The sequence below is a fragment of the Salmo salar genome, chromosome ssa09 (genome assembly GCF_905237065.1).
Source record: "Salmo salar chromosome ssa09, Ssal_v3.1, whole genome shotgun sequence".
NCBI lineage: Eukaryota > Metazoa > Chordata > Actinopteri > Salmoniformes > Salmonidae > Salmo > Salmo salar.
This window is the reverse complement of record NC_059450.1, coordinates 124,966,168-124,991,810: the sequence shown is the minus strand read 5'-3', so window position 1 is coordinate 124,991,810 and position 25,643 is coordinate 124,966,168. Positions and strand designations below refer to the sequence as shown.

The 25,643-nt window shown below is 43.2% G+C and overlaps 1 protein-coding gene across 25 annotated transcripts in view; it reads left to right on the top strand.

Annotated features, from left to right (window-relative positions):
* Nucleotides 1–25,643, top strand: part of phldb1b (pleckstrin homology-like domain, family B, member 1b) — a 95,968-nt gene that overhangs the window by 20,754 nt on the left and 49,571 nt on the right. For 21 of the 25 annotated variants that reach the window (XM_014213736.2, XM_045724486.1, XM_045724484.1 and 18 more), the window contains exons 3-5: nt 3,143–3,266; nt 5,975–6,145; nt 21,691–21,816. In XM_014213736.2, the coding sequence (XP_014069211.1) occupies nt 3,143–3,266; nt 5,975–6,145; nt 21,691–21,816 (421 nt within the window). Of the gene's footprint in view, nt 1–3,142; nt 3,267–5,974; nt 6,146–11,045; nt 11,685–12,516; nt 12,683–21,690; nt 21,817–25,643 lie in introns of those variants that run through there. The other 4 variants (XM_014213753.2, XM_014213754.2, XM_014213752.2 and 1 more) reach the window with 4 other exon arrangements.

The window sequence follows — 25,643 nt, the reverse complement described above, 5'->3', positions numbered from 1 at the left end:
GGATGAATATAGAGAGGGAGCGGGAGGCAGGAGGATAGGCTCAGGGCTAAAAGCAGCAGACAGAGGTTCAGAGCTGGAGTGCCACAGGGGAGCAGTAGCACACAGGAAACTGCAGCTGGGTGCCACTAATACAGTAACCTATACTGACATTCAGAGAGAGACAATGACTAAACCAGCATAAGAGATCAAAGTGAAAAATATCAAAGGGAGGCTGACAGAAGAGATTGATCTTGTTACAGTAGGCCTTTGGCCTATCAAGCAGGAAACACTTGGATTTTTTTTTCAGAGACGTCTCAGTAAGGTTTAATGAGGATTTTTGGGGGTTGTGTTCAGTAGGGCACACTGTAGCAAAACAAATTGGCAATGAAAAATGAAAATCGTTATTTCTATTGGACAGGTTTAGGTAGCATCTCTGTTTCACTCCGTTTCAAAACGTTTTGTCCCTACTGAACACCACCCTGATGACAGCCAGTAGACAGTGACAAAGAGGCCATGTGGGATTTCAACATTTCATCACCTACTACAAAATGGTGGCATGGTGATTACGCCTATTAGTCCAAAATGTGATTACGCTATCCCCCACAGCACTCCTGGGCCCTCATCTACTGCATCTGGTGACTACTGCTAGCTGGCCTACGCGTTAAAGCTATTATCATCTATCACCCCAATCCTCTTCACCCGGGCCCAGCTTTAACTGATCGATCTAATTGAAAGTAGATCATCCTATTTGGACATCCATGGGTGGCCACCCAAAGGAGAGGATGACTTCATGATCTGTCGTAACGCTGCTTGGTGTGCAAATGGGTTGATTGTAAAGCGAGTGAACGTGAAAGATTATCATCAAGGATATGCAACAGACTCAAAGTAGCATGCCATACATTGGGCTAATGATAACTGGGCTCAACCATTTTACTCCCTCTAGTCTTCTGCAGTACAATGTTAGAGTAGCCTAGGCATCAAATGAGTTAATTTGGACTAAAATGAAATGCAAACCCCACGTGTGCTATACATTCAGAGAGATGTTATGATGATGATGACAAAGAGGTTCTTCACAACTCTTAATTGCAGCTCTCAGTGCTTCAGCGGTTTCCAGTGAGTGCTGTTACCATGACAACTCCTCCTTCTCCCAAAGCCCAAAACCCCATGCTGGTGTTTTTGCTCTGCGGGCATAACTAGGCTCCCTCACAGCTCACACTCTCTCTGTATAAAGCAATATGTAAACAGCACCAGCAGCCAGCTAGAGCAATGCCACCACACAGAGAAGACATTCATACAGGCTGGATGCCCCTGGGCTATGAAATGAACCGTAATGTAGGCCTAAAACAGTGTTGAAACATATTGTGTTTATGAACAGAGAAATAATGAAAGGGATTCTTCTGAATAGCCAACATGGTCATATAATGTCATGTTATGTCCCGACTGTTTGTCTGGATAGTGAACATGTATTGTGTGACTGTCTTTTGCAGTGTAAGGGAGCATCCATCCATTGGGGGATGGTTAGTCAAAAGGCCAACTGTAGCTTGAGGGTAGTTGTCTAAAGGTCTATTCTCTATCCCATTTAGCTTTTCCCAAATATTTGATGATATTAAGTCTGCTTCCAATCACTAACATATAACTTAACCCCTTCCCTTTTTCCACATTTTGTTATGTTACAGCCTTATTCTAAAATAGATTTTTTTTAAAGTTTTCCTCATCAATCTACACACAATACCCCACAACTGTCACGATCGTCGTAAGAACATTCAGACCAAAGCGCAGCGTGAAATCGGTTCGACATTTTATTTGAAGTGAACAATGACAAAGCAAAAACTGGTTTTTCGAAATGTTTGCAAATGTATTAAAAATAGAAACCAGAAATACCTTATTTACGTAAGTATTCAGACCCTTTGCTATGAGACTTGAAATTGAGCTCAGGTGCATCCTGTTTCCATTGATCATCCTTGAGATGTTTCTACAACTTGATTGGAGTTCACCTGTGGTAAATTCAATTGATTGGACATGATTATATAAGGTCGAACAGTTGACAGTGCATGTCAGAGCAAAAACCAAGTCATGAGGTCGAAGTAATTGTCTGTACAGCTCCGAGACAGGATTGTGTAGAGGCAAAGATCTGGGGAAGGGTACCAAAAAATGTCTGCAGCATTGAAGATCCCCAAGAACACAGTGCCCTCCATCATTCTTAAATGGAAGAAGTTTCTAACCACCAAGACTCTTCCTAGAGCTGGCTGCCCAGCTCAGGGAGGTGACCAAGAACCCGATGGTCACTCTGACAGAGCTCCAGAGTTCCTCTGTGGAGATGGGAGAACCTTCCAGAAGGACAACCATCTCTGCAGCACTCCACCAATCAGGTCTTTATGGTAAAGTGGCCAGACGGAAGCCACTCCTCAGTAAAAGGCACATGACAGCCCGCTTGGAGTTTGCCAAAAGGCACCTAAAGGACTCTCAGACCATGAGAAACAAGATTCTCTGGTCTGATGAAACCAAGATTGAACTATTTGGCCTGAATGCCATGCGTCACGTCTGGAGGAAACCTGGCACCATTCCTACGGTGGAGCATTGTGGTGGCAGCATCATGCTGTGGAGATGTTTTTCAGAGGCAGGGACTGGGAGACTAGTCAGGATCAAGAAAAAGATGAACGGAGCAAAGTAAATAGAGATCCTTGATGAAAACCTGCTCCAGAGTGCACAGGACCTCAGACTGGGGAGAAGGTTCACCTTCCAACAGGACAACGACCCTAAGCACACAGCCAAGACAATGCAGAAGTGGCTTCGGGACAAGTCTCTGAATGTTCTTGAGTGGCCCAGCCAGAGCCCGGACATGAACCTGATCGAACATCTCTGGAGAGACCTGAAAATAGCTGTGCAGCGACGCTCCCCATCCAACCTGACAGAGCTTGAGAGGATCTGTAGAGAAGAATGGGAGAAACTCCCCAAATACAGGTGTGCCAAGCTTGTGCTTTGTCATTATGGGGTATTGTGTGTAGATTGAAGAAAAAAATACAATTTAATCAATTTTAGAATAAGGCTATAACGTAACAAAATGTGGAAAAAGTCAAGAGGTCTGAATACTTTCCAAATGCACTGTAGAGGCCAAATGGAGTTAATACACTGATAATTGAGTCTATGACCTTTCTGTTCATAGAGCACACCACTGGATCTGTTTGAGAGCGGCAAGGGGCTGAAGGTCCAGGCAGAGCGCCCGCATCTGGTCAGTCTGGGCAGTGGCCGTCTCAGTACAGCCATCACACTGCTGCCCCTTCCTGAAGGTGAGCTAATATTTCTTCTATCCAAATGTCAATAGTGAAATGTAAAAAAAAAAATGTTTATCTGAGGCGTGAGCATTTGGTTGGTTCTTACACTTCTTTTGATCTTTCAAGTGTGCTTTTCAGTTGTGAGGATTTGCATGCACACACACTCAATGGAGCACAGAATACAGGAACATGCATATGCTCACACATCAGCCCCAGGAGCATAAAACTGACAGTGGCATGTCCTTCACCCTGCAGTGTTCACTTCAGTACCACTATAACCTTTATTGGCTATACCCCACCCAGACACACACACACCGCAACCGATGTAGCTAGGTCGTTAGCCACTTGTAGGTAACCAGTAACTTCTCCAGTATGTGTTGAGGTAATTTCACAGGATTTGTTTTTGGACGGAATAAGTATAGACCAGTAAGAAATGGCACTTCTGTAGCTAAATATCTTATTCACTCATTATAAAAAATGTTTTAGCATTTAATTACCTGGTATGATGGTGCATTGATCATACCAGGTAAATACATAAATCATTTAATTAAAAAAATTTGAAATAAAACCTTGATTTTGCCCAAAATCGACCTTTAATGTAACTGTCCAGTGTTTCCATATTTCTGTGAAATATTACCAATAATGGAGTTAAATAGTTTTCCTTCCAAAAAATGGTAATTAATGATTATAAAAAGCAATTTTCTGTGTTGGAATGGTAGAGGATGACATCATCCTCTATGAGGAAATAGCAAGCATTTTTTTAAATGGTCTGTTTGAGATACAAGTTTGAGGTGGGGTTTTTGAAGTGTTTTTTTTCCCCTCCAATTTATGCTTTGGACACAAATACGAGTATGGGATGAGTCAACAACATTATTTGGGTATGAGTTAACAGAATATTAAGTTTTAAAAGTATGATTTTCACTGGCCAGATGCGGCTACCCAATATACACAGGGTCCATTGTAGGTTCTGTCAGCCCCATAGTGACAAATTACTATGTGGCTAAGTTTGCATCAACTATGGGTAGCTACCGCAACGGTTTGGACTTCTGTTAACATTAGGACGATAGAAGTAGCTAGCTAGGACACCGGTACACAATGTCCTTCGCCCATCTCTGAAGTAGTTCATTCTTTTCGGTAGCATGATCAAGGGCTACCCAATTTGCACAGGGTCCATTGTTAGCAAGGACATAATGTCGTAACGTTAACAGAAGTCCATACCCTCGCGGTAGCTACCCATAGTTGATGCTAACGTAGCCATCTTGAGCAACGTAGCTATCAAAACAATGTCATTCATCACTATGGGGCCAACGGAACCTTGCTAACAATGGACCCGGTGCATATTGGGTAGCCCATGCTCATTGGGTAGCCACACAGTTACTTTAAAACAGCAGCATTTTTTCTCAGTCTCATGGCAAAATATGTAGAAATGCAGGAAAATAGCTTTAAACTGCAACATTCTCTCCAACTCATTACAGAAGGTGTAGAATAGCATTATAAAACTACACATTTCTCTCTCTGCCCATGGCAAAATGGGTTGAAATGCAGGTTAGCTGTTTTCCCCCCCAAAGATTGGGGGGAGGCCTTCCAGTTATCCTTCCACTTATACTGTGTATTCAAAATACCCCTCCATATACCCCTCAAAGAACCCAAGAGATGCATAAGTCATATCAAGCTGTGTAGAATTGCAGGAAATGTGTTTTAATATCTCCCAAAAAATGTCCCCTGTGGCTGTGGACCCTCTGTCTACTATTCGTCCCCCCCAATATCTACACCACAATTTGGCCCTGACCTCAACCCCCACCACCACCCCTCCCTAACACCCCTTTAGTACCCTCACCCCACCTCCTGCAATGTTCACCACTGCTACCCATTCATCTGGGGAATTCCTTTCTCCAAGCCCCTCTCGGTTTGTCTGGAGTTCTGCGGGGAGTTGGGTATGGAATGCACTGAAAAGGCTGCATCCCAAATGACACCATATGCCCTATATAATGGCAGCTTATTCCCTATGGGCCTTGGTCAAAAGTAATGCACGTTATAGGGATTAAGGTGCTATTTGGGAGGAAGCCTTGGTCTGGGGGGGAGAGAGGATGAGAATGCGTATTGCACTGTGATGTGACATTCCACTGGGGTTTCTACTCTTATCTGGAGCCCCAGTAGGGATGAGGCTGGACAGGGCCAGTGTTGGGCGGAAGGAGGGGGTTGTGGAGGGTGAAATGTGATTTAGCAACAAAGCATTTCTATTTAGCATTTCTGCCTAATTTAATGAATGACTGCTGGATATGACATTGACTCTCGCCATGAGTTACAAAGACTTATATAATGGATTAAACCAGAATGAAACAAGATTATGTAATCATTCACGTATTTTCAGGGTTTCAGTTCTCTTGCAAGTTATTCTGTCACCTTAATTAATAGATAACTTTGTCATTATAGAGTAACAACATGGACGTTGTACACAATAAGTAAAACACTGTAGTCGAGGGTCAATTTACAGCCACAAACAACCACAGTCAACATACAGCCACATTCTTCTCTTTGCAAAATCATTTGATGAGACTGCTTCTATGAACATTGAGGGATCATTCTAGCCTGGCAGTAATGTTATAGTACTTCTTTAGCCGACTCCTTTTATTGTATGAACAGATTAGGCTACCACCAGGCTAGAATCTCTCAGTTACAGTGTCCATATTTTGCTCATACTCTTCTGGGTGTTGCTCCTAAAGGCAGGACAACGTTGGGCCATGGGGCGATGGACATCAGCATCCAGGGCCCAGGAGTTGCCGCCCAGCACTGCTACATAGAGAACCGGGCAGGGATCATCACTCTCCACCCCTGTGGGAACCAGTGTGCCACAGACGGGCTTCCTGTCACCAAACCGGTCCGCCTGTCACAAGGTATGGCTCGTTACAAACAAACTGACTTGTTGAAATGAACCTCAATGGCAAGGAGTATATACAGTACCAGTCAAACGTTGGGATACACCTACTCATTTAAGGGTCTTTCTTTATTTTTTTACTATTTTCTACATTGTAGAATAATTGTGAAGACATCAAACAATGAAATAACGCGTAGAAAATAAAATAGGAGGAAGGGAAGCCTGCTAAGTTACACAATAGTAGATGTTGGTAGACAGAAGGTGCTCTTTGGTAAAAGGGGTAATTTGGTCATCAAAAAGAAAGGAGGACCAAGGCACTCTTCATATAATTAATTAAAATGCCTTTATTTTGTATGGCATGTTCAATGGAAACAAAGTTTAAAAACTCTGACGTATTTCGGCTGCATGGCCTTCGTCAGGGAGTACAAAGAAATGATAATACAATGTTCTCTTTTGAACAGCTTTTTCCAATCAGCCCTAATTTGAAGAAGGAGTGGTTACAAAATTGATTAGACAACACCTAGTAAGCAATACTATACACATTATAAAATGAAGTACTGTAGATATGTTATCAAAAAATTCAACTCCAAGCTAGAAGCATCAGAACACTAGAAAGGTAGTTCTAACTTTAAATATGACTGGGCAAAATGGCAAAAATAGGAAAGCAAATCTATTCCATAGTACACTAGAACACAGTAAACATGGACAACAACAGTCTAAACATAGCTGAGGGCAATAGAGCAAAATGTCCATTAGATGACTGCAAATGGACCTATCACGACCCTACAGGAAAGGTGAAAAATCCATATTTTCATTTAAACCAGGGTACTTAGTGGCCTGTAGTTTGTAAACCAAAGAACTTTCCCTTTGGTTTAGCTATTTTAGACGGTTCCCTTTTCTAATTGAGGCCGGTACATGATCAATACTCATAACTTGTAGGGAGGCAGGGTTGCCATGGTGTAAGGACTTGTAGTGCCTTTCCATGGGGTAGTCTTCATTGCCTACCCGTATGGCGTACTTGTGTTCCGCTAAGCGGTCTTGAAGGCATCTCTTTGTTCGTCCAATGTAGAACACCTTGCACTGTGGACATTCCAATCTGTAGATGACATGAGTGGTTTTGCAGTTAATGAAATGCTTGACGTGATACTCCATTTTAGAAGCTGTGTCAACAAAATATTTTTTCGGTGCAATATTTCTGCAATGGTTGCACGGGTTACATTTAAAAGAGCCCGTGGGTTTGTGATCTAGCCAAGTTTTGGAGAGTCACCAGGAAGATAGCTGTGAGAACTTGTAATTTAGGGTAGGACATCTCTTAATTAAAGCTTATGACTGGTGGCTCTGGGAAGACTTGGCGTAGTAGAGTATCGCGTTGGATGATTCCCCAATTATTTTTTATGATTAGTTTAATGTTATCGGCTTCAGTGCTGTATTTTGTAAGAAAGTACACTCTTTCTGATGTATCATGAGTCACTCCCCTTTGCAACAAGTTCTCTCTGTCAAGTCGAAATAACGCATATGGAATCATGTAGTAACCAAAAAAGTGTTAAACAAATCAAAATATATTTTATTATTGAGGTTCTTCAAAGTAGCCACCCTTTGCATTGACGACAGCTTTGCACACGCTTGGCATTCTCTCAACCAGCTTCACCTGGAATGCTTTTCCAACAGTCTTGAAGGAGTTCCCACATATGCTGAGCACTTGATCGCTGCTTTTCGTTCACTCTGCGGTCCAACTCATCCCAAACCATCTCAATTGGGTTGATGTCGGGTGATTGTTGACACCAGGTCATCTAATGCAGCACTCCATCACTCTCCTTCTTGGTCAAATAGCCCTTATACAGCCTGGAGGTGTGTTGGGTCATTGTCCTGTTGAAAAACAAATGATAGTCCCACTAAGTGCAAACCAGATGGGATGGCGTATCGCTGCAGAAGCCATGCTGGTTAAGTGTGCCTTGAATTCTATATAAATCACAACAGTGTCACCAGCAAAGCACCCCCACACCATCACAATTCCTCCTCCAATCTCAAATTTGGACTCATCAGACCAAAGGACAGATTTCCACCGGTCTAATGTCAATTGCTCATGTTTCTTGGCCTAAGCAAGTCTCTACTTATTATTGGTGTCCTTTAGCAGTGGTTACTTGCAGCAATTAGACCATGAAGGCCTGATTCACACAGTCTCCTCTGACCAGTTAGTGTTGAGATGTGTCTGTTACTGGAATTCTGTGAAGCATTTATTTGGGCTGCAATTTCTAAGGCTGGTAACTCTAATGAACGTATCCTCCGCAGCAGAGGTAACTCTGGGTTTTCCTTTCCTGTGGCGGTCCTCATGAGAGCCAGGTTCATCATAGCACTTGATGGTTTTTGCAAATGCACTTGAAGAAACTTTCAAAGTTCTTGAAATTTTCCAGATTGACTGACCTTCATGTCTTAATTAAAGTAATGATGGACTGTTGTTTCTATTTGCTTATTTGAGCAGTTCTTGCCATAATATGGACTTGGTCTTTTACCAAACAGGGCTATCTTCTGTATACCACCCCTATCTTGTCACAAAACAACTGATTGGCTCAAACACATTAAGAAGGAAGGAAATTCCACAAATTAACTTTTAACAAGGCACACCTGTTAATTGAAATGCATACCAGGTGACTACCTCATGAAGCTGGTTGAGAGAATGCCAAGAGTGTGCAAAGCTGTCATGAAGGCAAAGGGTGACTACTTTGAATAATCTCAAATATAAAATATATTCTGATTTGTTTAACACTTTTTTGGTTAGTACATGATGTCTTAGGTCTCTATTTATGTAGTGTTGTGTGGTCTCTCTTGCCGTGACCTTCCGTAGACACCTGAAACCCCACCTCTTTAAGGAATACCTGGGATAGGATATAGTAATCCTTCTAACCCCCCCCAAAAAAGATATAGATGTACTATTGTAAAGTGGTTGTTCCACTGGATATCTTAAGGTGAATGCACCAATTTGTAAGTCGCTCTGGATAAGAGCGTCTGCTAAATGACGTAAATGTAAATGTGTGTTTTGTCCTATATATTTTTTTATTTATTCCCAGCCCCCGAATCCGCAGGAGGCCTTTTGCCTTTTGGCGTTGTAAATAAGAACTGACTTGCCATATGTGTTATTTCATAGTTTTGATGTCTTCACTATTATTCTACAATGTAGAAAATATATACATGGACGGACGATGCTGGGCTCACAATTGGCCCAGCATCGTTAGGGTTTGGCCGGGGTAGGCCGTCATTGTAAATAAGAATTTGTAACTTGTCTAGTGAAATAAAAGTTAAATTAAAAAAATATTGTCCCATTGCTGCAACTCTCGTACAGACTCAGGAGAGGTAAAGGTCGAGAGCCATGCATTCTCCGAAACACTACCCTGCCAAGCCGCACTGCTCACTTAACCCGGAAGCCAGTCGCACCAATGTGTCGGAGGAAACACTGTCCAACTGACGACCATGTCAGCATGCATGCGCCCGGCCCGCCACAGGAGTTGCTAGAGCGCGATGGGACAAGGACATCTCAGCTGGCCAAACCCTCCCCTAACCCAGAAGACGCTGGGCCAATTGTGCCCAGCCTCATGGGTCTCCCGGTCGCGGCCAGCTGCGACATAGCCCGGGATCGAACCCGGATCTGTAGTGACGCCTCTAGCACTGCAATGCAGTGCCTTAGACCGCTGCGCCACTCGGGAGGCCCATAGCAAAGAGTATTTGTGATATTTATTTCGTCGTTGAGAGGGACTCCACTACAATCCTGGACTAACCAATGCACATGTATACATTTAAAGCCAAAGATTGATGCCTATTTGCTAAGTGTGCAACCAGCACTTACAAACCCAAATCGATTAAGAAGGGAGTATTAGAGTCAAGAAATCCATGCAGTAAATTAAAATGTGCACCTTTTCTAAACACTTCGATCTAGAAATAACCATGTGTTCCTGTGGGACTGTAGTGAATTATTTGTTACCACAGTAAACTTGACCGTGCTCTCAGGCACACTGCAGTATTGCAACCTGATTGGGAGGAAACCTCTTGATTTTCAATACATCACATACATCACTCAGCCGCGAAGTGGTAGGCCACACAAGCTCACAGAACAGGACTGAAGCACGTAGCGAGTAAAAAATGATCTGTCCTTGGTTGCAAGACTCACTACCGAGTTTCAAACTGCCTCTGGAAGCAACGTCAGCACAAGAACTGTTCGTCGGGAGTTCATGAAATGGGTTTCCATGTCCGAGCAGCCGCCAGTGGACGATGGAGCAGTGGAAATGCGTTCTCTGAAGTGATGAATCACGCTTCACCATCCGGCAGTCCGATGGACAAATCTGGGTTTGGCGGATGCCAGGAGAACGCTTCCTGCCCTAATGCATAGTGCCAACTGTAAAGTTTGGTGGAGGAGGAATAACGGTCTGGGACTGTTTTTCATGGTTCGTGCTAGGCCCCTTAATTCCTGGGAAGAGAAATCTTAACGCTACAGCATGCAATGACATTCTAGACGATTCTGTGCTTCCAACTTTGTTGGAAGGCACTTTCCTGTTTCAGCATAACAATGCCCCCGTGCACAAAGCGAGGTCCATACAGAAATGGTTTGTCGAAATCGGTGTGGAAGAACTTGGCCTGCACAGAGCCCTGACATCAACACAACACCTTTGGGATGAATTGGAACGCCGACTGCGAGCCAGGCCTAATCACCCAACATCCGTGCCCGACCTCCCTAGTGCTCTTGTGGCTGAATGGAAGCAATTCCCAACAGCTATGTTCCAACATCTCCATCTTAATGGCCACGATTTTGGAATGAGACGTTTGTCAAGCAGGTGTCCACATACTTTTGGCCATGTAGTGTATCATTAAAAGAAAGTCATGCCATGACTAACCTAGTAGTCAGTCAGACAGAGTCAGAGGATACACAACTACTATTGGAGGAAATGGGTGAGGTTGATTCAGACGACACAGATTTGGGATTGCACAAAGGAGCTCTGACTCAGGGTTACTGCCCCCCCCCCACCTACACCAACCCCTTTTCTCTTTCTCTCTGGTGTGGATATTAGTTTGAGCCTGTGTCGGAGACAGCTGCGGTTTCAACACCAACCATCTCTCCCGCTGCCAGGAGTCACCATGAAACAATCATGCGCGTGTAGCCAACTGCGATAGTGACTGACTGTGAAATAGGGCAATACACGAGGCTGCGTTAGAAGGAACAATAGACAACAACGAATTGTAACGCTAAATATTTCACTGAAATGGATTGTATCCCTACGCGTTGGATTAACTCACTTTTCTGCTGGCTCCACTAGAAGGCAGGTGGAGAGCGCTCTTTGTGAAAACATAACGTAACCTATGTGAGTAGCCTGTGGAAGAATACTGATAAATATTACCGTAACAAAAGAGTCGTCAAGACAAGCCCGCATTAACGCTTTCTAGTTCTTCAACAATCATTTGCCGTTCAGGAAAAACACGTGGCTCATTTTAAAGGAGCAGCTGCGATGTTAACAGCGGAGGGCAAGAGGACTTTCATTTGCATTTAAAGTACGTTTTTTTTCTCAGAATTAAAGGTAATGTGTATGCTGTAGAGTATTTCAATTGTGTGTTATATCTACCATTTTTTTTGCAATTGATTAATCATCAATTGTGGCCCACAAACCGAAAGCGAGTCTCTTGATTCGCTACAGTAGATGGGTGACGTTATACAGTAGGTATAACATTGTAACATTCAAATTATACATTTTACCCTAATCTCGAATCATGCATATATGATACAAAGTATTCTCAATAACGTATATTGATATTGTAAAAAAAAAATGATATACCAGCACTATTGCACCAGTAAAATAACATTGATCTATTGTATTATTTTGTGGTTCCGCACAAAATATGTGATTGTTTTGTATATATATATATATATGTTACAAACAAAACAATCACATATTTTATATATATATATATATATTTATATTTGTCAACTTTTAAGATGACTTTCATCTCATATTTCTGCAGTAGTATTGTTTATTCCACTGAACTTCCTCATCCACTTGAGTTCAATTTACAGACAGAAAAACATACATGGGTGAAATCTCTAGCCAAATCCCCCACTATGACACTGCAGTGATCCCTTTTCATTTTGTCATGGTCACCGGATGCCTGTTTACGGTTACATTTCTATTCCTGGTCGATGTGACCTAAGCATGCTGTTAACCCTGTGTAGAATCTAGATGCAGTCTATTCTCATATTAGCAAGCCCACTCAAAACTCCCCCGTCCAACATTCTGTCATTTCTGACACATTGCATTGGCCCCATTGTATGCATAGGAAGTAAAGAGACATGAGGTGCACCCCCTCTGCAAACAAGCATCAGGCTGTCATACAATTCCCTCCTTTTTTTTTCAGCTCGGTGAGCCCCATATCCTCCTGCTCATGCTTGGTGGGACCTGGACTCCTCTGTTTGTGAGGCCATGTCCACATAGCATGGATAGAGAAATAACCCATAGCCATCTGTTTCACTGACATGACCAGCAGGAGTATTTATTGTCTTATGATGTTCCGGCAAAAGGAGGTGAGGGTGAGAGTACGTTCAGTGCACATCTGTTACTAGACCCCCTCACACCTCATTATGCCTCTCACAGAGGGTGGCAGATAGTTTCAAGATATTGTATCTGGGATAAATGTTAATGAATACATTTCTCAATTATGAAAGTATATGAAGAGGAAGCCTGAAATCCGTATCAGTGGTGTCAAATGCAATATACTGTAGATGGTTGACTGTGTTATACTTATTTTAGCACCAAATTAACAGCAGTGTATCTTACCAAAATACTTACTGACACCATCATTAATTTTATTATTCACAAGCTTAAAATGTACTTTCTCATCGGGTATTGCTGGATAGGCTACCTTTAACCTCTTTAAAAAGTAGGCTGACATCCAACTCAGTTATTTTGGATATGCCAACTCCGTTATGTTGGTGAAAATAGAATGGACATATTGGGAACTTGCTCTTCTCAGATGAACTTCCACTGCTTTTCTGTGAATCTCCTCTCTATCTTTTGGTATGTGTGGCTGCACTTTATGTCCTCTGCATTGGCTAAAGCATTGAGTGATTAACTGGTGAGCTTGAAAGTGTCTGGCCTTTCCTTAAGCAGTAAAACACAACAATGCCATGGCAACTGTCTTGCTTACTTTTTAGGCATCCCTTTGTCCAGTATGTCCTCTGCTTTAGAGATGTCTGACACTCTAGGTTTAGTGTCGGCTCTTCTGTGTTTTATGATGAAACAGTAAAACGTGAAATTGTCAACGCTTAAATAGTTAACTAATAGTAAAGGAATGTAAATACATTTGGTCTTATAGAAGTTCAGGTTACTCACAGACGGAGGGTCAAAGGAAGTATTTCTTTGTTGAAGCCAACTGAAACTTCTCAGCTGATTGCTATTTTTTCATACATGCCCTCACGTTATCAGAATTCCAAGTATTTGCTATCAGCCAAGTTTCCTATATCTTATTTCAGTGGCCCCAATGGCTCACTTTCCAAGGCTTAATAATTAAGTTATTTTTGGCTAGCTATGCTACATTAAAATGATGATAGGTAAATGCTTTCATATTGTTGCTTGACAAGGTTCAAGCAAGGGTTTAACTCCAGGGAATGTGGTCTAAATGTGACACTACCGTGATATAATACAGTGTAGTACCTACCCTCCAGGTATGCCAACCCAACCTTCTCCTATGGTTACTTTCATCTACCAGTTTTTCATGAAATAATATCTCTTGAGGTGATGCTGTTGTCCTTGCAGAACAGGGTCTGTAATTTCCTGGAGATTTGAATCCCTGCCAGTGCCAAGGTGTTTTCAGGGAATAATGGTCTGTGCTCTTTCGTGTCACTTCTAGTTGTGTCAAAGTGCCCTTGCAGTAAAGACATATCCACGCCCATCTCAGACAACCCCATCTGTGCTTTTCGGTTTAGAATATTGAAAATATAGTCATGTCAAATCACCCGTCTTATTCTTGAGTAGGCTACATGGTTCACTTTTTGGTTGTAATTGAATAACGTGAATATGGTAACTTGCAGAGACAGCCCCATACGAGATAAGAAAGATGTACGTTGGAGCCATTCCCCAAGTGCACTCACTGTGATGAGAACCCACGACTTCTGCCATTAATGAAGTGGTAAAGGAGAACTCTGCCTCGCGATGTTGAGAGAATCAATCTCGCTGATTAACTGTGAGGATCTTGGCTGCGCACCCGCCAGTCCCGTTCTCTTCCAACAACCCCAATTCATTATTTTCTGTGAAGGTTTTTTTTCATTTACCATTGAACCGTGTCCTCTCCCAAATGACGTCATGAATTTTAATTATACAAATGGCAACGTGTCATATTTTACTGTCAGGTCGTTTTAGCAAAGAACTTGAATAAACGTTGCACTCTCGTGCTGTTTGGAGATCAGAGGTGAGTTTTTTTTTAAGCTCAGCCTTCTACTGAACAGAGTAAGGAAATATTGCTCTTAATCCCAGCTCTTATTGGAATCCATGAGATGCTTGTCTCTGGTGAAAGGGTTCTTCACTTCAAATCTGAGGAGAGCTGAAAACATATGGAGGGATTACATTTTTTATTTATTTTATTAATTTAACCTTTATTTAAGTAGGCAAGTCAGTTAAGAACAAATTCTTATTTACAATGACAGCCTACACCGCCAAACCCTAACCCGGATGACACTGGGCCAATTGTGCGCTGCCCTATGGGACTCCCAATCACGGCTGGTTGTGATACAGCCTGGAATCAAACCAGAGTCTGTAGTGATGCCTCTAGCACTGAGATGCAGTGCCTTAGACCGCTGCGCCACTTGGGAGCATGAGATGAGCTGGGGCCCTGGCATTTCTAACAACATACCCAAACCGGACGCTTGCAGTTGCTAGATAATTTGTCCTATTTAGCTAGCTTGCTGTTGCCAGCTAATTTGTCCTAGGATATAAACGTTGAGTTGTTATTTTACCTGAAATGCACAAGGTCCTCCACACTGTCACAATTAATCCACACATAAAACGGTCAACCGAATCATTTCTAGTCATCTCTCCTCTTTCCGGGCTTTTTCTTTGGACTTTATATGGCGATTGGCATCTAACTTTCATTGGTATATTACCACGACCGACCTCAGTTCATCTTTCAATCACCCACGTGGGTATAACCAATGAGGAGATGGCACGTGGGTATCTGCATCTATAAACCAATGAGGAGATGGGAGTGGCAGGACTTGCACCGCGTTCAGCATCACAAATGGAACTGACTTCTATTTTAGTGCTTGGCAACACAGACACTCATTGGCGCGCGTGAGCGGTGTGGGTGCAATGATTGAATGACATGCATGTGTAAATTTATTTTGCAACGCTCACGCTCACGCACGCGACGCGAGTGGTGTGTTCAGCATGTAACACACCTGCCCATTATTTTCCTTGAGGCCCCCACACCGGGCCATTTTTCCCATTGAGGCCCCCACACCGGCCCATTTTTAGCCAGCTAATGATAATTTTGCACACAAAAAAATGTTAGGCAGACCGACTGGTCTAAAAATGGACCAGCCCAACTGGCATTTGCCAGAAGTACCAGATGGCCAGTCTGCCCCTGGAGTGGAGATCCTTATAGGGGAACATGATCACCCAAGGATCTATTCTACAACCCTGTCACTGGTTTAGTGCCCTCGCTGCCTATACTCTGTCCTCTCCTGTGATTAACCAAAGGTGATTGACTAGGGAATGTCCAATGGGAATGTGACCCCTACAGTGTTATGGAAGTGCTCTAGTGGAGATCTCCACGGACCACCTAGGGAGTTGGGTTAGGTATCTATCTGTGTTCTGATTTGGTATAATCGGTCTGGTTAATAGTCAGTAGATTGACATTTGCTCAACAGCTCTGTCTCAGTAGAAATAAGCTGAGGAGGAGCCCCTAGACAAAAGCATGGTGGGACAGCATGAAAAGGGCATGGAAGTGAAGGGAGGTGCTGCACTGAGGAGCTCACAACCTGAGGGTATTTACATAGGGGAGGCCTCTCACACTTCAGTGTTGTGATGCCAAAATATTAGCAACATCCACACAATCACTTATCATATCAATAATTTATACTCAGGTCTTAGTAGGTTGCTCATTACTTAGTGCCCTGCGTTTTCCCCGGTCAGGTCAAATGGTTTGGATATACTCTGGGCCCTACTCTTAATACAGAGAAATTGTGAATGAAGAGATTAAGTTAAGTATGGAAACCTCCAGTCTCCAGACACATGTTCACATCCAGGTAAATCTGATGACAAGATGCAAATGTAGACGCTTCTTAGTATGTTGGTCTGTTGTAACGCCAAACCAACAAATGATTCATGCTCAATGTGTTACCACCATCAATCCATCTGTATGTCTCTAAAGACGTTCTCCATTTATCTATTTCTCTGTACAGTAATTATATCTGCAACAGATGACTGCTAGATTTATTGAATTCCAGCATAGTGATTGCCTGGGGATCTTGCTAACGGTATTGACTCACTCAATGACTATTTGTTGTGAAAGATAGTTAATTATGAAAACAAGGCATGAGAATCACAGCATGCTATTCTATGTGTCCCGTATTCTGATTAGACCTGCGTGCTTAATCTAATTTATGATTCCAGTCAGGGAATTTCCCCAGACTTAGGCAGTGGTAGGCCTGAGGCCCAGGCCCACCCACTGGGGAGCCAGGTCCACCCAATCAGATTGAGCAAAAAAAAAAGGTAACACACCTACAGCACCAGTCAAAAGTTTGGACACACCTACTCATTCCAGGGGTTTTCTTTATTTTTACTATTTTCTACATTGTAGAATAATAGTGAAGATGTCAAAACAATGAAATAACACATATGGAGTCATGTAGTAGCCAAAAAAGTGTTAAACAAATCAAAATATATTTTCTATTTGAGATTCTTCAAAGTAGCCACCCTTTGCCTTGATGACAGCTTTGCACATGCTTGGCATTCTCTCAACCAGCTTCATGAGGTAGTCACCTGGAATGCATTTAAAATAACAGGTGTGTCTTGTTAAAAGTTCATTTGTGGAATTTCTTTCCTTCTTAATGCGTTTGAGCCAATCAGTTGTGTTGTGACAAGGTAGGGGTGGTATACAGAAGATAGCCTTATTTGGTAAAAGACCAAGTCCATATTATGGCAAGAACAGCTCAAATAAGCAAAGAGAAATGACAGTCCATCATTACTTTAAGACATGAAGGTCAGTCAATCTGGAACATTTCAAGAACTTCAAGTGCAGTCGGAAAAACCATCAAGCACTATGATGAAACTGGCTCTCATGCTGTGGAGGATAAGTTCATTAGAGTTAACTGCACCTCAGATTGCAGCCCAAATAAATTCTTCACAGAGTTCAAGTATCCGACACACCTCAACATCAACTGTTCAGAGGAGACTGTGAGAATCAGGCCTTCATGGTAAAATTGATGCAAAGAAACCACTACTAAAGGACACCAAAAAGAGGAAGAAACTTGCTTGGGCCAAGCAACATGCGCAATGGATATTAGCCCGGTGGAAATCTGTCCTTTGGTCTGATGAGTCCAAATTTGAGATTTTTCAACCACCGTGTCTTTGTAAGATGCAGAGTAGGTGAATGGATGATCTCCGCATGTGTGGTTCCCACCGTGAAGCATGGAGGAGGAGGTGTGATGGTGTGGCGGTGCTTTGCTGGTGACAATGTCTGTGATTTATTTAGAATTCGAGGCACACTTAACCAGCATGACTACCACAGCATTCTGCAGCAATACGCCATCCCATCTGGTTTGCGCTTAGTGGAACTATCATTTGTTTTTCAACAGGAAAATGACCCAAAACACACGTCCAGGCTGTGTAAGGGCTATTTGACAAAGAAGGAGAGTGATGGAGTGCGGCATCAGATGACCTAGCCTCCACAATCACCCAACCTCAACCCAATTGAGATGGTTTGGGATGAGTGGAGTTGGACCGCAGAGTAAAGGAAAAACAGCCAACAATTGCTCAGCATATGTGGGAACTCCTTCAAGACTGTTGAAGCTGGTTGAGAGAATGCCAAGAGTGTGCAAAGCTGTCATCAAGGCAAAGGGCGGCGACTTTGAAGAATCTCAAATATACATTTGTTTAACACTTTCATAGTTCTGATGTCTTACTATTATTCTACAATGTAGAAAATATTAAAAATAAAGAAAAACCCTTGAATGAGTAGGTGTGTCCAAATTTTTGACTGGTACTGGATATTTTACCTCTAATCTTTAAAAATGCTAAATCTCTCAGCCTCATGGCAAAATGTATAGAATAGCATGATACGCAATAAAACTGCACATTTTCCTCTATGCCCCATGGCAAAATGTGCAGAATTGCAGGAAATTAGCTTTAAAATAGCAACATTCTCTCTTAGCTTCATGGCAAAATCTGTGGAATAGCATGAGATTAGCTATAAAACTATATATTTTTCTCTTTACCCCATGGCAAATTGTGTTAAATCTATAGTCACATACTGTTGATTAGTGTTTCCCTATGCCAAGGGATCCATCAATATAATTAGGTCTGTAATGGCTGAATTGATGAGTCTTAATTGACATTGATGTGGTTCACAGATAATGACCCTGTCCTGTCACTGCAGGTGGCTACTGACTAGCCATTTATGCTGCTGTTGTATTGTAGGAAGATCTTCAGAATGTTTTTGTCTGTACACTAACTCTCACTTAACAAATCATTCGGTTATTTTGCAATATTTTCCTTGCATTGATATGATCAACCATGGCTAGATGTAATGGTTTTGCTCTCCTCCCTCTGAGTAAAGAAAAACGATCAGAAATGAATTATTCTTATGAGTCATACTTCAAGGTTCGCCCTAGCTAGCTATTCAACGGTTGTTGAGAGAGATTGGAAATTCTTGAACTTGTCATGTCCTTGACTCAGACCCAGTTTGATGCCTGTGCTTGTCCAGTGTGTTGTCCACTTCTGGTTATAGGCTTATGAGCACACACACACACACACACACACACACACACACACACACACACACACACACACACACACACACACACACACACACACACACACACACACACACACACACACACACACACACACTTCTGTAGCTTGGAAATGGTGTAAACGAGCAGCTCTTTGTGTGGTTTGCTGCCTCATCCTGCCTGTCTGATCCCTGATGGCCTGTCACGTCACTGCTCAGCTGTAGAGGCATCAGGATGGGGCACCGTTACCCCTTTGCCCTGGGCCTGTGGTGTGTGCGCAGGAGTGTGTATGTAATGTGTGTTTATCGTTACTCATTGTGTATTTATTTGTTGTGTTATTAGTTTTTTGAGTATTTCTCTTTTTTTTCTGCATTGCCGGGAAGGGCCCGTAAGTAAGCATTTCACCTGTTTAGTGAAGCATGTGACAAATCAAATTTGATCAGATTTTAATGTATGTCCGTTTATGGGTGCGTGTGTGCTTTTTTTCTGGTGCAGCAGACTCTTTTAGTTAACCCTCACCGGAAGCCACAGACAGAGAGGCACACGAGGTCCTACGGTTGCCGAGATCTTTGGATCAGTCCCTAAGGGATAAGAGAAAGGGCAGAACAGAGGCAAACAGTCAGTGAATGGCAAGTTCAGCATGTGATGAAAACAACAGGAGAACCAGTCTCCTTCTTCTAACATCAGCAACCAAGTATAACGCTTCTTCGTCCACTGCCTGTATTCCAATAGAGCTGTACAGCTGTATTGGGTAAAGTAAACAAGGCCATGTTAGCCTGACAGGATTTTTCTGCTGTGGGTGACCGAAACAGTTCTGCATTCACAGTTCGTATCTGCATTCTGCACAGACTACATACTTTTAAAGATTTTATTTTATTTTCCCCTTTGGAACTTCATTTGTGGTGTCAGATACAACCACATAAAGTAATTGCAATCACACATAACAGTGTGTTTTTCTTCCTCGCTTTGCAATTTTTACATGTTTTCCTGCCTGATGACCCTGATGGTATGATGTGCAACATCTATGCTATTAATACTTTGGATCAAGTCTGTACAGTGCGTGTGTGCTCTCTGAATAGCCAATGAGTTGTGAGGTTGAGTTGGCTTACAGTGTGCGAGGGCTGTAGCCCGGGGCTATTTCATTTGAAGGGTGGGACTGACACTGGGCGTGATTGAGTTTTCCCTCCCTCAAATCGTGTTGATGCAGGTCAAAGCCATGCCTCTGTTCTCCTTGGCTGTGACTCAGGCCTGCCAAAACGCACAACCTCTGTCTCCTGAAGAAGAACAGAGAGCGTGTACAGACAGATATTCAGTTGATGTGGCGCTCTCCTCTACAATCTTAAGTAATATTGTTATAAAATGTAATACGTCTCAGTACTACCCATCACATCGCTTGTTTTTATGTTTGCCTCCCCAGAGATGTTAATTTCATATATTTTATTATCAAATGTGGACATAAACATCATATATAATAGAAAGGGCTTGAAACTTTAAAAATGTTCCCATTAGTCAAACAATTAAAGCTAAGCTCAACTCTGTCGACATAAAAGAAATGTATCTGCTTCTCCGCTGCATTGGCGTCATCTCATCTCCCTACACTGATGTGATAGTTACCACGGTAATTCAGCTGTGCCTGTGTTTGTGTCCTAATCACTTCCTGTCCTGTCAGAGCCTGTGAAGTAATCAACTGTTTTTCCCCACTGCCATGGAATAAAAAGGCATCTGGCTGCATTGTACACACTATGCATCCCAAGTGAAATCCTATTCCCTATATAGTGCACTACTTCTGAACAGGGCCCTATGGGCCCTGGTTAAAAGTAGTGCACTCTAAAGGGAATATGGTGCATCTGGATCTCGCCCACTGTACAATGATAGTGCTCTGATTGAAAAGTTTCCATGAAAGCCTTTTTACCCCCAGGTTCTCTGGTTGCTGATGACAGGTATCAGTTAACAGACCACCCTCTATTTATCTCAATCTAAAATATATTTTCAGCTATTCACTGTATAATGGGACTGTATTTGGACAGTACAGTATCAATCTTTGCTTTCTCCTGATTACTTTTAGTTAGTAGCATACAGGACTGAATTAGAATGTTTCAGATTTTTCAAACAAGGCTTTAAATCGATCAGAATAGGCACTACAAGCACAGAGTCTTTTCCATAGAGATAAAACTAAATCTATGGTCTTCACTCACAAGGCAATGCGCAATGCTTACATAGAAGTGAGTTACTTTCATATCCTGTTGTTACGCAATGTCTATCAAACCCCTCACCACCTTATCAATCTGCCAGACCCCAGTGACTTGTAATGACTGATGATGAAAAGATCAAGTATATTTCCAGTAACACTGTCCAGACTTATATTGGATGTGTTTCACTCATATATTATAGAGGCAATATCAGTTGAAGCTAAAGCTGATGAACTGAAGATACAGATGACAGATATCAATGTGACAAGCCTGGCCTTGGGGAGTTAATGCAAGTCTTTAGGTCTCAGGCAAAGTTACTCGTCATGCATGCATGGTTCACTGAACCACCTCCATCACAAATGCTGCTTTCTCAACCTCCCATGTTTTCTTTTACAGGCTGTATGCTGTGTTTTGGCCAGTCAGTATTTTTCCGCTTCAACCACCCAGAGGAGGCGTTCAGGATGAAGAGCATGATGCCAGAGGGAAGCAAGGGCTCTGGTGGGAACTACAGAATCCACTCAGGTAATATAGTACTGTCACAGGTAACACAGTACTGTCACAGGTAATATAGTACTGTCATGACACACTCAAGGTATAGGCCCTACCGTTGTATGAACTAGACAAAATATTTTCTGAAAAAATAAGCAGAAAATCTAATGTAGATGTCTATCTGGATGTTACAAGATACATTTTCGGAGCACTTCACTTGAACCCTCTCAAATACAAAGCTTGCATAATACTCAGAATACATGGCCGATGTCAGCTTATGGCAACCAACGTTGGAGTGCAATGACACGCTGAATATAAACTACTGGGGTAAATCTAAAGGTAAGCAAAGGGTTAAAAGCAAGGTATTTTAAAGACATTTTTAATACCCCGTCAAATGAGAAGACACTGAATAAACTACACTTCCTCCACCAAGGTCCTTGTTTCTGTGTCGCCACACAGCTTAATGGCTCAGATTGTTACCGTGGCTAAGGAGGCAGTTCCACATGCCACAGAAGGCCCCTTATTGCCTTTCCATTTCCGGCCTGGGTGAAGACAGGGTGCAACAGAACCCTGGTTGCCTAGCCTGCTGACCCTGGTTTCACACCATGCATGTTTTATGAGCATCTCATTTCTCTCTGGGTCTCTAGGCAGAAGTGTTCAGCTGCCTAGCCCTGCCCTGTCCTCTCCTCGCAGGCACAGTGGAGTGTGTTTCCCCTTCTTGGCCGCCTTTGGGGGATCTTGACTAACCAGTGTCTGTATGTAGCTTCGCTACTTTTATAGCCTCGCTACTGTATATAGCCTGTCTTTTTACTGTTGTTTTATATTTTTACCTACGTATTGTTCACCTAATACCTTTTTTGCACTATTGGTTAGAGCCTGTAAGTAAGCATTTCACTGTAAGGTCTACACCTGTTGTATTCGGCGCACGTGACAAATAAACTTTGATTTGATTTGATTCTTGGGGATCTGTCCCAGCATCTTGTTATTTCCTTATTTTTTTTGTGCGTTGACGATGTGCCACCGGTGATAAGTATGGAGCATATACATATATGGTGTTGAACTTCCTGGTTTGTTAATGAATGCTTTCCGCTGTTGTTTAAAATGCTTGATTTCTCCTTAGATGTGCATTCCTTGGTGTGGTCGCTAGAGGGGGTGTGTTCTTACTTTGACGTACTTAAACTGTGTATTATTGTGTGTCACATTAAGGTTGATAGATCTGATTGATGAGTATGATTTCTAGTGCTTGCTTGGTAACCCCCACTCACATATCGTACATTGCAGTAGGCCTATACAGTAGTTAGAGTTCTGACAGGCACTAGTCTCTTCAGCCACCCTCAGTGAGCAGCTCTGACACATTTCCTACCAGGCTCATTCATATGCCAGCCAGGCAGACAGCTTTGTTGGCTACGCTCTGCTTATTTTAAGTTGAGGGGTATCTTTTACTGCTTCTATTTTTAAACCTCTACCCTATTCTACTATCTTCCATCTCCACTTCCTGTGTGTTTCCTTAAACTTTCCTGCACCGCACCATTTCCCTGTGTAGGTTAGGTTAACAGGGGATTTAAATGCCTTCTCTATCTTAATTATCTTCATGCCATATCGTGTCCATCTTAATATCCCATCATTTCAAATGGTTGGGCTCTGCCTAAAAAGTCTGATATAGCTTACACATTCCACAACTGTTATTTGATGTAGTCAAAATCCATTGGTTCATTGTCTATACGGTAAAAATTATAATAGGCAAGGAAATATCACCTTTTAGATAACCTAGAAGACTCACTACTATATAGCCTAGGCATATTATTAAATTAAGTATGAATGACACTATGATTTCGCACTAGTTTCAAGTTTTAATATCACATGCACAAGTACAGTGAAATGCCTTTCTTGCTAGCTCTAACCCCAACAATGCAGTAATTAGGGATGCACAATATATCGGTGAACATATCGGAATCGGACGATATTAGCTAAAAATGCCAACATCAGTATCGGCCGATGTCTAGTTTAACGCCGATGTGCAAAACCGTGCAACACAGCATTTATAACCTAGCCCACAATGTCTACTGTGTGGATCGAGCAGTCAACAAGTCGAGCAGTCATTTGAAAGAGCAAGAACATTTCAGCGAGACAACTCAAAAGGTGAAATCCATTAAAGCCAAGGTAATGGTATTCATTGCCCTTGACAATCAACCGTTCGGTGATGTTGGCTTACGCCGACTGGTCGAGCACCGGTACACACTACCAAGTGCGCTATTTTTCAGTTGTTGCCCTACTGGAGTTACACAGTAATAGCATCACTGCTATTGTCATTGTCGTGTGTGTAGGTGGCAGGGAAGTCAGGCGCAGGAGAAACCAACTTGGTGTAACTGGAGTAGTTTCGGGTTGAGAGCCAGACCCTGTCCCCTGGTGTGAACACTGGGGCCTCACTGCGGTGACGGTCTGCGCCAGAAAGACGCGCTGAAGGTGGACGTGAGCGGTGTCGCAGATTTCCTCCATGCGCCGGAACCAGTCGTCCACCGCAGGAGCCTCGGTCTGACTCTGATGCCAAGGAGCCAGAACCAGCTGATACCCCAACACACACTGAAAGGGAGAGAGGTTAGTGGAGGAGTGGCGGAGCGAGTTCTGGGCCATCTCTGCCCAGGGCATGAACGCCGCCCACTCCCCCGGCCGGTCCTGGCAATAAGACCTCAGAAACCTACCCACATCCTGGTTAATTCTCTCCACCTGCCCGTTACTCTCAGGGTGAAAACCCGAGGTACGGCTGACCGAGACCCCCAGACGTTCCATGAATGCCTTCCAGACCCTTGACGTAAACTGGGGGCCCCAATCAGACACTATATCCTCAGGCACCCCGTAGTGTCGGAAGACGTGTGTAAACAGAGCCTCCGCAGTCTGTAGGGCCATAGGGAGACCGGGCAAAGGGAGGAGACGACAGGACTTAGAAAAACGATCCACAATGACCAGGATCGTGGTGTTACCTTGTGAAGGTGGAAGATCGGTTAGGAAATCCACTGACAAGTACGACCACGGCCGTTGTGGAACGGGTAAGGGTTGTAACTTACCTCTGGTTAGGTGTCTAGGAGCCTTGCACTGGGCGCACACTGAGCAGGAGGAAACATAAACCCTCACGTCCTTTGCTAAAGTGGGCCACCAGTATTTCCCACTAAGACAGCGCATCGTCCGACCGATCCCAGGATGACCAGAGGAGGGTGACGTGTGAGCCCAGTAGATCAATCGGTCGCGGACAGCAGACAGAACGTACAGACGCCCAGCTGGACACTGAGGGGGAACGAGCTCTGCATGTGACGCCCGCTCAATGTCCGTGTCCAGCTCCCACACTACCGGTGCCACCAAACAAGAGGCTGGGGTTATGGGAGTAGGATCTATGGACCACTCCTCTGTGTCATACAGCCAGGACAGTGCATCTGCCTTAACGTTCTGGGAGCCTGGTCTGTAAGAGAGGGTAAACACAAAATGGGTGAAAAACATGGCCCACCTTGCCTGGCGAGGATTCAGTCTCCTCGCCTCCCGGATGTACTCCAGATTGAGGTGGTCAGTCCAGATGAGAAAAGGGTGTTTAGCCCCCTCAAGCCAATGTCTCCACACCTTCAAAGCCTTGACGACAGCCAACAGCTCCCGGTCCCCCACATCATAATTTTGCTCCGCCGGGCTGAGCTTCTTAGAGAAGAAGGCACAGGGGCGGAGCTTAGGTGGCTTACCCGAGCGCTGATAGAGCACAGCTCCTATCCCAGCCTCAGACGCTTCCAACTCCACTATGAATTGCAAAGAGGGATCCGGATGAGCCAAAACAGGAACCAAGGTAAACAGAGCCTTCAGTTGCCTAAAAGCTGACCACTGCA